The following is a 16,623-nucleotide window of genomic DNA, read 5'->3' on the forward strand; positions in this document are numbered from 1 at the left end:
CACTGTAGTTCAATGAATCATGCTGCCATTAAGTGAATCCAGTTTTCCTCATTGACTTTACCTGTCAGAAGCCAGCTGGGAAGGTCACAAATGATCACATGACCCCCGGGACGCTGCAGCCATTATAAACACATGCTAGTTGCCAAGCATCCAAATTTTGATCCGGTGACCTTGGCGATGCTGCGGTGGTTGTAAAGGCAAGGTTCGGTTGTCAGTTGTTTTTTTTCTGTGCTTGTTGTAAGTTTGAATGGTTGCTAAATGAATGGTCATAACTCAAGGACTGCTTTTATTTATTTATCTTAATACTTAACCACCTCAGCTCACCTACATATCCTCCTCCTCCTTTTCCAGCTAATTCAGCAGATCTCAAGGCTGCAACGGCGAAGCCTCCGCCATTCCCGTCAGCTGGATCCCCACAAAGCGTACATCACAGCCCGTTTCCACATCCTGCCCCCTTTCTTCATCCTTGGGGATATGAAACGCTATGACAACTTCGAAAATAAAGCCCTGGAGGCCGGACAGAAATACATCATTTTCGTTTTGGCTGTTCTGCAGACCAATGAAGCTGTGAGTTAATTGTGCAACTCCCCATTAATTCTTAGGGCCCCTTTAAGAGCCTGAATAGGTTAACATCTATCTCCTTTCAATGGAGATCAGAAACGAACAAGCTTCACATTGTGATGGGTCCTCTTCTGTGTTTTTATCGCTTTTGTCTGAATTATATTAATTTACCGTGCTCCTAATAAAAACAGCTAAAAAATGTTTTGAGGAGCAGTGGGAAGTGATAAGATGGTATGATTTCCTACAACAGATATCTTACAAAGCATTAAAAGTCAATATCCGTAAAGCCCAAACATAGAAAAGTAATAAGCAGCATAAAGTACAAAAATAAAAAATGACGTGCATCGAAATTTCTCCAACACTGCAATAATAGAGCAAGAGCATAAAAGGCTAAATTAAATTTGAATGCGGCTGTCCTACCTACTGAGATCGCACCCCCCATTCGGGCAGGTCAATTAAAAATGTAGAAGCTGTATTTACTCAGCAGGCTGAATTTATTTAACATTAACCTTGTGGTTTGGGTTTTGTTTTTTTTCCTTTTTGCTTAGCACTTTGCACAGGCCTAGCTGTTTTGTCTAATTGTATGCAAACTCAGAAATGAGTCAGTATAATAACCAGCAAGGATGTGCAAAACTCACCAGTTCAAGGGTGAACTGGCCCCAGGAAATGCTTGCTGTATTTGAAATGAATCCAGAACCCCTTGAAAAAGTCCTTGTTCAGAGGATTTCCTTCGGGAAACTCATAAACTGCACTGGGAGAATTGATTCTGGAGAATTTTGGAACCTTTCCTTCCCCAATCACTGAATTTTGCACATCTCAAGTGGCTAATTTAAATCAGTTACAGGTAGCCCTCGACGTACGACCACAGTTGAGCCCAAAATTCATGTTGCTAAATGAAACATTTGTTAAGTGAGTTTGCCCCATTTTACAATCTTTCTTGTCATAGTTATTAAGTGAATCACTGTAGTTGTTAGTCAAACTGTTGTTAAATGAATCTAGGATCCCTCTTGACTTTTGCTTGTCAGAAGGTCGCAAAAGGGGATAACGTGACCTTGGGACATGGCATCCGTTGTAAATATGAGTCAATTGCCAAGCTTCTAAATTTCAATCACGTGACCATGGGGATGCTACAATGGTCGTAAGGGTGAAAACTAGTCCTAAGTCATTTTTTTCAGTGCTTGCATTCTATACCTCAGCTACAATGCCAGATTACAGTTTTGGACGTGAGTTTTCACTCACATTTGCTGATCTGAGTCAGAACTGTTGGTTTCATGTCTTTGTTTCTACTCCTCATCTACCTTTCCCCAATGAGAAGACAAAGGGAAATCCTCCTTTGCAGCAGGGATGGGGAACTATGGCCCTTTTATGACTTGTGGACTTCAACTCCCAGAATTCCTGAGCCATCTATGCTCAGGAATTTATTCATAGAACTTCCAGATGTACTTCTGGTGCTATCGGAAGCGAGGACCACGAGCTCTGTGGCCTCGTTCCGAACTCTCCCCATTGGAGAGCTCCAATCGGAGCCATATTCACCCTGGAGGGGTGGTGAAGTTAAGGGGAACTGCCTGGCAGGTCGAAGAGAGCTGCATCTCTCCTCCCTGACTAGGAAAGCCCCCTCATCTGAAGACGAGGAGAAGCGGCAGCAAAAATAGCTGCCATGAAGCTGGGGGACAGTCTGAACATCTGAGACAGTGCAGGAGTGGATAAAGTAAATGATGTGTGAACTGGGTGAGAGAATACTTTTTGTTGACTTTTGACCCCAAGAAATCCAAGGGGAAAGCATATTTAGAACTATTTGTCGAAGTGGTGAACAAGCACTTGGAAAAAATACCCGAGGTTTTAAGAAGAAGAAAAAATAATAATTTTTAAAAATAAATAGAAAATAAGATTAGAAGTTTGGATGTGGGCAAGAGATGACAGATAAGGAAGGGGAAATAGAATTAGAATTATATAGGTTGGATAATTGTTTTATATATAGTATGATAAATAATATTAGGATAATATTTTAATATAAACAGATATGAAAAGTGAGATAGGGGAATAAGAACTAAGCAACAAATGGAAAACTAGATTTTGAATGATGGTATTATTAAACATGCATAAAAATATGACTAGCAGTGAAATACTAGAATTTAACAGTGGGCGATTAGATAATGAAAGAATATATTTTAATGTAAACGTGTATTAACAGTAGAATTATATGGATTGAAGAATTGGAAAGAACATAAATAGACGTACTTTAAAAGTATAAACGATTGTGATTGGTACTAGAAGTGTATACTGAGACATTGAATAATGAAAGAATGAAGCATGAAATTTTGATATAAATTGATGTGAAGAGTTAATCAAGGGAAATATTAATTAAAAAAAAACATCTTTGAATATTGTAGAGATATGGGGAAAAGTTAAGATACAGATAGAAATAAGAGGGGAGTAATAGTATGTGTGTGTGTGTGTGTGTATTAATATGTTAAGATATATGAAAGAACAAAAAGGTTCAGAACTGAAGGGTGATAGTAAAAGATACGTGTAAACAATATGAAATAATGAAAATGAAATTTAATAATTAAGAGTAATAGTATGTTTATTTGTATTGAGATGTATGATACCCAGGTATCATACCATTCACCCATTGATATGTATAAACAGTATAAAAATAAAATAAAAAACTTGAATTGGAAAAAAAAAAGGAATTCATTCATAAAGGGGCCATAGTTTCCCACCTCTGCTTTACATGCGTGTTGCCCTTGATTTCTGTTTCAGGTGTACGCTGCCAGTCCCTTCTCTGATCCCATCCAGATGGACAGCTCTGATCCCCAGCCCAAGATTGAAGGAGAGGAGGGGCTGATCTGGGTGATTGGACCGGTTTTAGCTGTAGTCTTTATTATCTGCATTGTTATTGCAATCCTCCTGTACAAGAAGTAAGTGAGAGTGTCCATTTCTTTGGTTTGTGAGGATCCTCTTCCATGGGCAGGGCTATGCCTTTTTTCTTTTTAAAGCAGATTTTTTTTTCCCTTGAAGGACTGAGTCTCCTTGGGCAAAATAAACTAACCCCGAGACCCAGTTTGGTTAAATGTAGGTACAGGCCAATCACCAGGAGACAGTGAGTTCTAGTTCAGCCTTAGCCATGAAAGCCAGTTGGGTGACTTTGGGCCAATCACCAGGAGACATTGTGTTCTACTCCCGCCTTAGACATCAAAGCCAGGTCCATCTCTCAGTCCAGCCCACCTCACAGGGTTGTTGTTGCTGGGAATAGGAGGAGGAAGGCGTATTCAGTAAGTCTGCTACCTTAAGTTATTTATAAAAATAATAAAGGGGGATATATATATATATATTTATATATGAAAACCCTTAGTCTAAACTCAGACTTTTCCAACCTAGTGTGCTCCAGACATGATAACTGGGGTGGGGGGGACACGAGAGAGCTTTAACCCCAAACATCTGGAAGACATCTCATGGAGGACAACTGATGTTGACCAGAAATAGACTGAACTTCCAAAAGTGATCATCAGCTTTGAACTGGGAAGGTTCCTGAGCTATTAGAAGGTTTAAGGATAACTGAGAATCTCTCAGCTACTGTCTCATATTATGTTTTCTTCTTTTTTTTCCTCACTCCCTTTTTGTGCGTCCCTGGACAGCAAGCCAGACAGGTAAGAGTCTGTTTGTTTTTTTCTGTTTTAAATGCTTACTGTCTCTTTTGATGCAGCTGAAAATCTGCAGGAATACCTCTGAAAACTGGAGAAAATAAAGTGGAAGAGACAAGCTTACTGGCCTATAACTGGCAGTACAACTACAAACCAATTTTAATTCTGAAATAGACAGAGGACAATTAAAGATGAATAAAGATAATTGCCAGAAGGAGGGCTGAGGCAGCTGATAGCACTCCTTGCATCTGTACTACAGAGCTTAACCTCATGGCTTCCAAATTTGACCCGTTTTATGCCTCTATTACAGTGTTAAATTGAGGACTAATTGTACTGAAAAGACTTAATTTTCTGGTGCTCAGCACAGTTTTTAGTTTTAATATATCATTCTCCCTGCTACCAGACGTCCAATGATTATTCATTCAAAAAAAGTCACATATATTTATTTGTCTAAAGTCGAGCATCGTTTGCCCGATTAAACACTGCAGGTTCCAGCTGTGTGCGATAGTTGTTGGGGCTTGATGCCCCTTCTCTTGATCCATCGGCTTCTTTCCTGCCTCCTCCTGTTTTCTCCCTCCAGCAAACGCAAAGACTCCGAGCCCCGGATCAAGTGCTTACTGAATAACGCTGAGATCACCCCTCATCACCCCAAAGACCCCGTGGAGATGAGGCGCATCAACTTCCAGACGCCAGGTAACCAGCTTCATGCTACCCTCCCTCTTATCCTAGACGGCTGCATGCTTCTGACATCACTTCATGCCCTGGCGAAGTTCTGTTCGCAAAGACACATCCATGTGCAATTGTATATCCGGTAAGATGTCGGTAGTATAATTCAGTTTCGAGACGACGTGCTCTTTACGTAAACCAACCGACCAACAGGCAAAATCTCAGTCTGTTTTATTCAAGACGGGTTTGAACAAAATCTGAACTAGCTGGGTGAGGCTTTTGGTGGGTAAATGGACCACCATAATTCATCATTATTCTCTTTGTGCTGAATAAATTAGACTAGGATGGTGAAATCTGCACCTTTTCTGTGACTTTGCTCAGTGGAATTGAGAGAATTTGCTTGGTAGAACAGAGAGAATTTAGCTTTGCTTAGCAGAGAAGGAGCTTAGGTGATTAACTAACACATTGATTTAAAACAATGCCCGTTTCAATTGATTTAAAATGGTGACCTGCTTAAAAAGCGTTTAACTCATTTTTAACGCAAGTAGTCTTTTTTTTTTAAAAAAACAACAACCTGCAGCTGGAAAGGATTTTGTAAGAAGCTTTCTTACTTGCATACTGTTATGTGAATGAGGAAAAAGGGGGAATGCTTCTTATAATATTTTTTCACCACAGGTAGTCCTCGATTTACAACCACAGTTGAACCCCAAATTTTCGTTGCTAAGCAAGGCAGTATTTAAGTGAGTTTTGCTCCCATTTTACAACCATTTTGAGGTTCTTTTGCTACAGTTGTTCAGGGAATCGCTGTAGTTGTTAAGTGAATCATATGGTCATTAAGTGAATCCGGCATCCCCCATGGACTTTGCTTGCCGGAAGCCAGCTGTGAAGGTCACAAATGGTGATCACATGACCCCCGGGATGCTGCAACTGTCCGACATACATGCCGTGGCCAAGTGCCCGAATTTTGATCATGTGACCATGGGGACGCTGCACCTGTGTGAAAAACAGTCAAAAGTCACTTTTTTCTGTGCCAGCGTAACTTCGAATGGTCACTAAATGAATGGTTGTAAGTCGAGGACGATCTGTATAACATTTCCCGAAACAGCTGTGGACACCATGGGAGAAGCAGCATTTCCACTTTTGCATTGATGGAAGAGGAACTGCTTCTTGGCACACCTGCATAAAATAAATGTGGTGTCCAGGATATTTCCACAGAAACAGCTGGTCGCAAGCAGGTGTCTTGGAAGAAGATGGGCAGTGTAGTACCAGGCACAAATAGTTTAGGGCGGGGACTAGGGGAAAAAGAGGAAGATCCTAACATGCCAAGAGACAGCTGACTGGATTGGATGGGTGGGATCGGTTCCCCTGGATTCCGTTGAAGGAAGGAGGGCGGGGAATCCAGCTTTGCCTTATTCAGCCTACGCAGTTGCCGTTTTGTCTCAAACTGCAAATAACCCAAGTGTTCTCGTCTCATTTTTGGAGCACAGTGATTGGTTCTGGTTTCAAAACAAAGTGCCTCCTGTTTTGGGACCATGCCTTCCGCCTTTGCAAAGGAAGTGTTTCCTTCCTTCCTTCCTCCCTCGTTCTCTCTCCCTTTTTTCTATTTCATTCTCCCTCTTTCTTCTGTCTATATATCCTTCTTTCCTTTGTTCCTTCCTTGTATCTTTCTTTTCCTTCTTTCCTTCCTCACTCTCTCCCTCCCTCCCTTTCTTCTGTTTCATTCCTTCTTCCCTCCCTCTTTCTTCTATCTATTTATCCTTTGTTCCTTCCTGCCTTGTATTTTTTTTCCTTCCTTCCTTCCTCCCTTCCTTCCTTCCTTCCTTCCTTCCTTCCTCCCTCACTTAGTGGAAATTCAAGCCAAGGCGACGTGAGGTGTATGGTTAGATGACAAAGCACAACATGGCATAACCACAGTCAGCAAACCCATCGTCCCACTGCAGTCCAGGGATCACCAGATCTTTTCCCGGAGCCTGGCATTCTTTCCCGAAGCCTGGCATTCTTTTGACTCCTGGCAGCTCCTGACACAGCAGCTCATCCAGCTTGTGCCCAACGAAGCTGCAAGCGATCCCTTTGTTTTGCTTTTCCACTCCCCAGCATGACGAAAGAAAGTCAGAGCTCCTTTGTCCTTCGAGACCGCAAACGCTGCAAGAGCATCTCTTTTGCAGCTGATCTATCCCTCTCTGAGGGGAAGTGATTCCACAGCCACTGGTTGCAGAACTGTGCCTTCCTGAATACCCCCCACTGCCAATGTAAAATGGCGCCTCTGGGGTTTCACACTTAACTTTCTCTTCTTTCCCTTTTATTTCCCTCCCTTCCCTGCCCCTTCTCATTTTTTAATGGACATTTCTAGATTAGGAACTGAGATTTAGACAAAAGGATGTTGGTCTGGGGCTACCCTGGAAGATGATTAATTTTTGGTTTTGGGCTATCCAGAGTGAGAGGCGAAATGCAAGAGCTCAGCTGTAGCTTTATTCATTTGTATCATTTTAGGCACTTTGGATGGCAAGCAGATATTCCCAGGTATGTAAGCAGAGTTTGGCTAAAACTCAAATGCCAGGAGGGAGGTCAAGGTGACTCTTTTTCTGTGGCAGAACTTAAAGCCCAGCACCCAAATATCTGGAGACGAAGCACCATAAGTTCATGTTTGCAAAGGAGAATTCCACTTTCTTTACGGCAGGATTAGAATAATCACGAGTAAAGAATAACATTATTTTAATATTTCAAAAATATCATTTGGTTGACTAAATCTTTTTTAATCTCAACTAAATATCATTTAATAAATTTGGTACAAAGCAAAGCGAGACTCATTTTGTGAGCAGATGCTTTTTTGCTGCCGCAAATCTTATAACTGGACCTTAAACCCAAATCCTTAAAACTCATAATTTTATCTCTTTGGGTGGGGTCTTCTGAAGATTGTTAAGTGACAGTTGCTGGGGTCTAGTTATCATCCACGGCACCCCCTTGATCAAGGTGCTCAATTATCTCCAATTTACTATTTTATCTCCCTTTCTTTACTTTATTCCTTTTATCCCCTCTCTGGAGGTGGAGAGAAACCATTCGAAACTTTCACTATGGTTCAGGAAAATTGGAACACATTTGTCAATATATTCTTGATTACTGGGAAGAAATTTGGTCCATATTTTTCCCTGAGAGCCTATCTGGCTAGGTGAAAGGGAGGCATAGGTAGTCCTTGACTTACAACCACAATTGGCAGTCCCAAATCTTTCATCTCTACACAAGCTCGGGAGTTCATCTAAGCTTGGCACTTCACAAGCAAGTCCATCAACAGACAGCCTACGAACCCTCCAGAATCCAAATGAACCTCACAACCAACCAGAGATGGCACCAACCCACACAAGCCCCCTACCCCACCAGCAGTTCACCTCCCAGTGACCCTCACCTGACACGGCCTACCCATCACAAGACCCTCACTTGACACGGCCACACCTGACCCATCACAAGACCTTCTGAGCAGAAGATCTCTGACACAGACATTCCCGTAAACTCCGCTGAAGATGTTTCCTAGCCAAGTAACAAAATGGTCAGAAATCAACCCACAAGCTCAGAAAGAACCTTCACCCTCACCCTACACCCGAGCTACAGATATTCGCCACTATGGCAGATTTTCCATTGCTAAGCAGAGTGGTTGTTAAGTGAGCCGCACCTGATTTTACAATCTTTTGTTTTTGCCACCGTTGTTAAATGAAATATTATAGTTGTTAAGGGATCCTGTCTTCCCCCATCAACTTTGCTTGTCAGAAGCTGGCTGGGAAGGCCATAAACGATGATGACATGACCCTGGGATCCTCATAAATACATGCCGGTTGCCAAGTGTCGAGATTTTGATCACATAACCGCAGGGGTGCTGCAACGATTTTAATTGCAAGAACCAGTTGTAAGTCACTTTTTTTCAATGCCGTTGTAACTTCAGACGGTTGCAAAATGAAGGGTTGTAAGTTGAGAACTACCTGTATGTATCTTCTCTCTCTCTCTTACTCTCTGTTTAGAAAAATAGCCCAGCTTTGTAGAAAAAAAGCTACCCACCTGTGTAGCACACACTTTTAAGCTCTGAATTTTGCAGTCCAAATTTCAAGACTGGAGGGGGAAAAAAAGAAGTGATGCAGAGGATTGGAAGAAAGCCTGTGTTGCTAGGAGGGCAGTTTTTGATTGTGGTTGTTACACACAATGTCCAGATGAGCAGTCCCAAACACTACCTTTAAAGGTGTGTTAAGGATTTTTGTTTGTTTTTGATTTGGGCGAGAAGATTGAAGCAAGTCGGGGTATTAGCAAAAGGAATTCACTTGTCAGTTTTATTTTAATCATATTGATTCGTTTGTTTTATATTCTGAATTTCATTAGCCATCTTGGACGCTAATGCAGAGAGAAAGTCAGGCTTTAGCAATAAATAAGAACAAAGGGAGCAGCAGGAATTTTCATAACAAAGCAAAATGACTGCACAATAAAGGTCTTTTGGGGGTCTTAAGAGGTAGGAGAAATCTAGAAACTTTGGACTAACAGTGAGAAGACAAGTTTTTATTTTATTTATTTTAAATTAGGAAAAGTGGTAGCCTCTTGCATGGATCCTAAAAACCGGTCCCAAGTATCATATGTAAAGGGCTTTTTATAGTACAATCCTATATGTATCGGTTGAAATTCCATTGAATTAATTGGAGCATATCCTCTTCCAAATGAAAATGGTGTTGCAACTTAGTGCTAGTTCTGGAGCACAATAGAATCCACCATTTTTATTTGTATGTTTCATTTACGTGTCTTCCAATTGTTTTTGACGTTTTCAGTAAATATTTGCATAACCTTTCTATTGGCTTTGTCTTCGTTTTCAGTTATACTGTGAGAGTCTGGGGTTTGTTTTTTTACATGCATACTTCTCACTTGCATACATATGTGGTATACTGTGTGCATATGCATATATTTCTGTCTGTATTTGTGCATAATATTCATATATGAAAATAAGGATTCTCCATCAGCTTCTCTGTCTCAGAATGTGGGCACGAAGCGTACCTTTCTAAAGCAAATCTATCTTAAAAATATAAAAAAAAATAAAACGTAACACCTCAGCACATTCTGACTGTTGTGGGGGGAGATAGGCGAGACGGATGGGGAAAAAGTGCCTTCCAAGGTTGTTTGCTCAATGTCTCTCTATTTTAATAACCAGATATAAATACAAACATCCTCATGTTTATTAAAAAGACCTGATACCATTGCGCTAGGAATGCATCAAGCACATAAAAAACATCAGCCTCAAAAGAAAACAAGGAAAAAACATTTCCCGCATGCCCTCCTATTTCCAGCAAAAAAGGTGGGGGGGGGAGGAAAGATCCTTTCATTTCCTCTTAAATTTTGTGTTGCCTTTTTTTGTTACTGTTGTTGGTTTTAATTTTTTTTTTCTTGGTTGAGTAGCATTTCTTTTATACAAGTGTATATATATTTTTTTGTTTTTCTTTTTGTTTTACTGTTTTCTGCAGATTCTGGCCTCAGCAGTCCTCTCAGTGACCCTGAGCTTGACCTTGAAAGTTAGTTCCTGTGTGTTTTCGTTCCTCTCTGTTTCATTGGTTGTATATTCCTTTTCCATCCACCCCCCCTGAAAAATTTGGCTTATCTTCTGTTGCTGTTCCTGCCCTGGCATTTTTTTGGGTTTTCTCCTCTCTCTTTCTTTCTTTCTTTCCTTCTCCGCGCCTTTGTGTCTTCTGCCATTCCCTGTCTGCGTCTTGCGCCATTTGTTTTGTCTGATTGTGCTTCCAGTTTTACAGTTTTCAAGCCAAAAAGCCTTTTGCAAAACAACCGGAGCCAGATTTGTGTCTGAATCTTGGTGTGTGCTTATATATGTCTATTAAAATACTGTTAAGTCTGGGCTCATAGAGGAACATGGATAGAATAATGTTTTCTTTTTAGAGAGAAGTTCAGGGCTGGAACTATTAGGAAATTCATCTTTTATCCGCATGCTAGGTTTAGATTTTGGAAGCCACACCTACTTGCTAGCCTTCCCTTCCCTACTTAGTTCATACACATTGGTTCTGTTTACACAACACTCTTTACCAGGACTGTTAAAGGTAGTAGTGGCATTCATACAACACTGTAAAACTTCTCTAATGTTAATTTTGGTTAGTTTATGTTTTGTTTTGGGAGGGGGTTGTGCATTTGTGTGTATATGTGTGTGTGTGTGGTTTAGCAAGTTGTGCTAAGCTAGCCTGTTTATGAAGTGTCTTTTATCAGGGCAACCTGGTCTACCCAAATAGGGGACAGAGGATACTGGTCCCGGGAAGGGTATAGCTAGCTGACAGATCTATACTAATCTCCCTTTATTTTTTTGTCGGTATATATAAAATTTAGCCTGTTTAAAGGCTCTACATATTCTGCAAAGCCAGCAAACAAGTTAGCTCAAAACCCAGTTGGAAGGATTAACGTATGATAATGCAGCCCTTCATAGATACCTTCACCTGGAAAAGAAAAGAAAAATAATGATAGTTTTATTTCTCTGAATTTGTATTGACCTGTAGGGATTTCCACTGATGAAAAAAAGCCAAAGGCATGGATTAGATACAGTGCAAGGATAGGTGGATGGGTTCTGGAGAATTATGATGTCAGTTTGTTGGCATGTGCCTTGCAGTTTAGTCCTGGAGCATCCTTCATCCAAGTCTTGCATGGAGATAGGTAGCTCTAAACATTCGATTTCTATTCACAAAATTTTCACAATCACCATGTTGACCAATGAGGAATTCTGGGAGTTGGAGTCACCCCAACTTTCTGAATTTAGAATCAGGAGCAAAGTTCAGTCATCAAAGGGTGGCCACTTAGAAGTCTTTGGTGCTCTCTCTTAGCTGGGTGGTTTTTTGCAGACGGTTCATTACTCAAACTAGGTAACATCATCAGTACTAAGGGAGTAGAGTTTGTGGAGAGGAGGAGGATTGTGGGCTCCTTGGTACTCTCTGAGCTTGGTGGTTTTCCTGCAGACCTTTCGTTACCCAAACTAGGTAACATCATCAGTGCACACAGTTATTTTGTAGTGTTGTTGCTTATCTTCACAAGTGAGAGCCCAGATCTCCAGCCATCTAGTCTATTCAGGATCTGACAGGCAACAGGAGTTCTTGACATGAGTTGAGAACACCTACCCTGAAAAAGAGACCCTGGCCCATTCATCCTTGGGGGAGGGGGGGCGTAAACGATGGAAAATAGATTATAGCAACAAAGCCAGGAGGTTGCCAGGATTGGTACCGCTATCAAACACACAATGGGAGCAGTGGTGGATTTCAAGTAATTTAACAACCGGTTCTCTGCCCTAATGATTTCTTCCAACAACCAGTTTGCCAAACTGTTCAGAAAGTTAACAACCGGTTCTCCCGAAGTGGTGCGAACTGGCTGAATCCCATCACTGAATGGGAGTACCTTTCTCACTTTGCAACTGGAAGGAACAAAACCAACATTGGCAGCTACTTAAGATGCTTTGTGTTTTTCGCAAGTTTGCAAAAATGATGGAAATGGTACAGAGATATTTCTCTGTGCGCTCCTGGGGTTTTATCTATAGGATGCCCAAGAATAAGGATCTTATGCTCCCTAGGCAGTGGTGGAATTAGAGGAAACGAGCTGGGAGAGAGGCCTTTTCTGCTCATGCATTATTCTACGTAAAAGTAATATAGGCCTCTTTGTACATAAACATGTTTTTTAAAAGAATTTTCCCAAACAGAAACCTCATATCAAGAGAGGCTTTTATCAGGGAAAAGAAATAGAACAATATTTGCTCTATTTCACTTTGCTAGGTAGGCTTTGCAACAAATTGCTTTCTTGCGTAGCATTGTATTTGATATTTCTGTGATATATCAGGGACTTGATTTGTATATTATCCATCATGGGAGAGAAAATTTTACTCATAAATAAGTAAAAACAACCGAACTAGCTCCATTTAGAAAGCTTCTCCCTAATCTAATAGCTTTGCCTGTCTATCTAGAACAAAAGCTTCTTGGCTTTTATTTAATATGGGGATTTTTAAAAAAAAAAAATAAGACATCTCTAATATAGACTATTTGAAAGAAAAAAATACTTCACTTTTATCAATTGTCTGCCCGATCTAGCTTAAAGCAAGTTTGGCATATAATCTTGTAAGGTAGATCAGTGTTGTTATATCCATACATTGTAAATATTTCTTTGGAGAAAGGCAATAGAAATTGAAGAAGGTCTCCCAGGATCATCATCTCATGAAATCGTAGTCAAAGCTGTGTTTCCAATAGAAGAGAATATTTATAGCTCAGGGTTGAACTGCTGAGAAGTGTTCCCTGGTGCTCTCTGAGCTTGGTTGTTTTCTGGCAGGCGTTACATTATCCAACTAGGTAACATCATCAGTGTCAGAAGGGAGGAAGGTTGGCTCTCTGTTTATATACAATGGGCTTGCCCTGATGATGTTACTTGGTTGGGTAACAAAATATCTGCAAGAAAACAACCAAGCTCAGAGACTACCAGGAACCTCACAAAGCTGTGTTTTCCAAATTCATAAGACTGGATGGCTGGAATGAATGAAAAGTGCTTTTACTATTCTCCCACCCCCATCCCAGCTAATCTTACTTACACCACTGGTGCATAAGTCTGAAATTGGTGGAGGATAAGTTAAATTCCCCTTCTCAACACTTGGTCTACTTCTGAAAATGTTTCATATAGATCAGGGTTCTCTAAACCTAGCAAGTTTAAGACTTGTGGACTTCAATTCCCAGAATTCCTCAGCCAGCATGGCTGGCTGAGGAATACTTGGAGTTGAAATCCATTAGTCTTACTGTTGGCTGACTGAGGAATTCTTGGAGTTGAAGTCCGTAAGTCTTAAAATTGGCTGGCTGAGGAATTCTGGGAATTGAAGTCCACAAGTCTTAAGGTTGGCTGGCTAAGGAATTCTGGGAGTTGAAGTCCACAAGTCTTAAGGTTGGCTGGCTGAGGAATTCTGGGAGTTGAAGTTCATAATTCTTAAAGTTGCCAGATTTGGAGGCCCCTGATACAAATTGAACGTACATCTTGCATTGATCGAATTAAGGGATTACAGGTTCATAAAAAAGCAGGGGGTTATTGAAACTGTAATTGAAGTGTTATATTGAAGCATTTGCTGTAATAAGCCCAAGCAACAAAAAAAGTCATGGAACCAAAGGAACGGTGTGTGCGTTTCTGTGTGTTAGACCTCTGCCCCCTTCTTCCCCAGGAGGAGAAAATGCTCAGCTCCTGAAACAAGATCTCAATCTCTCTCACGAGTTAATAAAATGCTGGCAAGCTACTAGTCATTTCTCTTGGTTGATTCTGTGAGGTTGCACTGCGTGGCATTTGTAAGTCAAATGTAGGAGCTTGCTTTAGAGCGTGGGAGTCTGCCTCGGGATATATTTGATGCCCTTCCTTCCATCAGACTGTGAAATCCATTAAATCCCAGAGAATGGAGAACGGAGAACGCCCTTTGCAGAGAAGACATCTTTTCAGTAGGAAATCTGTAAGGGACACCTCCTCTGCATGATTCCTGCCCTGAGCAGGAGATGGAAGTAGACTTTTAGATTTCAGATTAATAAAGTTGGAAGGGATCTTGTAGATCATCTAACTCAACCCCCCTGCCCAAGCAGGAGACCCTACACCATTTCTGACAGATGGCAGTCCAGTCTCTTCTTGAAAGCCTCCAGTGATGAAGCTCCCACAACTTCCGAAGGCAACTTCTGTTCCACCGGTTGATTGCTCTCACTGTCAGAAAATGTCTCCTTATTTCTAGATGAATAGATGAGTTCCCTTCTCATTTTGTAGCCCTTCTTATGTAATAATCTTAATAATACATGCAGGTACTTCTCTCCTTATGAACGTCCGTTCAGTTGCCACCATTGTTAAGTGAATCACTGCAGGTTTTTAAGTTAGTAACACGGTTGTTCAGTGAATCTGGCTTCCCTCTTGACTTTTCTTGTCAGAAGGTCACAAAAGGGGATCACATGACCTTGTGACACTGTGACCCTTATAAATACATGCTGGTGGCTAAGCGTCCAAATTTTGACCATGTGATCATGGGGATGCTTCAACTGCCGTAAAAGTGAAAAACAGTCATAAGTCACTTTTTTCAGTCCTGTCGCAACTTCAAGCAGTCACTAAACGAATGGCTGTAAGTGGAGGATAACCTGTATAAGGACTCGTGTCTTGGGCAGGGGGTTGGAGTGGAAGACCTCCATGGTCCCTTTGAACTCTAGGATTCTAGGATTTCCAAGCCTGAAGTTGGAGTATCCTGGATTTTCAGAATAGTGGAACTGGATATTTTTCTTTTCCTGGCATTGAAGCACTGTAGGAGAAGGTACCAGTGGGGTTCCAATCTGTAAAGTACCAATTGAAATTATCTAATCACGCTTGTTGCTGGAAATTTGTTTGGAATTTGCAAAGAGCAGAGGTTTCGGAGGAACTAAATGTTGCAGGAAGAAAAGGAACAAACAAAAAAAAATACAAGGAGCTCAGAAGTCAACAGGGGCGGTTTCAGAAAATAGTATAAGCTGTTGTGATGCAGACGAAGGAATCATTGTGACAAGATGGATGGGTTAAATGAGGTTAGGGATAGAAGAGAGATACATGGAAGAAGCAAGAGAGCAAAGTCGGACATTTAGAAAAGACATGATTTGTCTGGAAAAACCAGTTGCCCTGCCTGCAAATCGTTCAGTTCTGAACTGTTTCAAATTTGAAACACGCTGCTTCAGGTTCAAATCGATTGATTATGTGCCATCAAGTCAGTGTTGCCTCTTATAGATAGGTTTCGATCGAAGAGCACATTTGTAGCTTCTGCGTTGAACTGTGGAGTCCTTGGTGTTTTCTGAGCTTCGTGGTTTTCTTGCCGACGTTTCATTACCAAACTAACTAATGTCACCAGTGCGAAGGTGGGATTTGCTCCTGAGCAACATCTGCAAGCAAACAACCAAACTCAGAGAGCACCAAGGACTCCGGAGACCAATAGATGGGGATATTTGTAGCTCAGAATTGAACTGCGGGATTCTCGGTTCTCTCCGAGGGTGGTTGTTTTTTGGGAGACATTTCATTGCCCAACTAAGTAACATCAACATTGCTACAATGATGATGTTAGCTGGCTGAGTAAGGATATGTCTGCAAGAAAACCACCAAGTTCAGAGAGGACAAAAGTCTACATAGATAGATAGATTTTTTTTCTGTGAAGGTCTGTCCTCTACCTTGATTCATTAGCCCTTCCAGCAGTTTCTCCCATTGCCACTATAATGGGGTTCATTCACTTGGCTGCTGGGTATCCTTCTCTTCCCTTCCCTTCCCTTCCACCTTTCCCAGTGTTACTGCCTTCTCATTTGTCTTCACATAACGTGTTCAAAGTCGAATAGTTAGAGCCGGGTCATTTGTGCCTCTAGTGACCAAATTCAAACAGCAGTTTGATTATTTGTGAGGCATTTCTGAGTTGACTTCAAACAAAGCTGTTTCAGGCTCAGAGAGATGCCTTTAAACTTGGGAAAGAGAATTGGGAATTCAAGATGTTTGAATTTGGAACGTTTTGTATCATCCTTAGGTTTTTCATGTTTTCCCATTTCTTTAGAGCCCTGGTGGCGCAGTGGTTAGAGTGCAGTACTGCAGGCTACTTCTGCTGACCGCCGGCTGCCTGTAATTTGGCAGTTCCAATCTCACCAGGCTCAAGGTTGACTCAGCTTTCCATCCTTCTGAGGTCGGTAAAATGAGGACCCAGATTGTTGGGAGCAAGATGCTCGCTCTATAAACCACTTAGAGAGGGCTGGAAAGC

The 16,623-nt window shown here is 41.2% G+C and overlaps 1 protein-coding gene across 1 annotated transcript in view; it reads left to right on the forward strand.

The window, feature by feature from the left end:
- The window catches only part of PTPRS (protein tyrosine phosphatase receptor type S), a 291,141-nt gene that overhangs the window by 224,669 nt on the left and 49,849 nt on the right, over positions 1-16,623 (forward strand). The window contains exons 18-22 of the mRNA XM_058163586.1: positions 352-567; positions 3,325-3,482; positions 4,200-4,211; positions 4,786-4,898; positions 10,355-10,402. Of these exons, the coding sequence (XP_058019569.1) occupies positions 352-567; positions 3,325-3,482; positions 4,200-4,211; positions 4,786-4,898; positions 10,355-10,402 (547 nt within the window). The remainder of the gene's footprint in view (positions 1-351; positions 568-3,324; positions 3,483-4,199; positions 4,212-4,785; positions 4,899-10,354; positions 10,403-16,623) is intronic.

Source organism: Ahaetulla prasina, chromosome 1 (assembly GCF_028640845.1).
Source record: "Ahaetulla prasina isolate Xishuangbanna chromosome 1, ASM2864084v1, whole genome shotgun sequence".
NCBI lineage: Eukaryota > Metazoa > Chordata > Lepidosauria > Squamata > Colubridae > Ahaetulla > Ahaetulla prasina.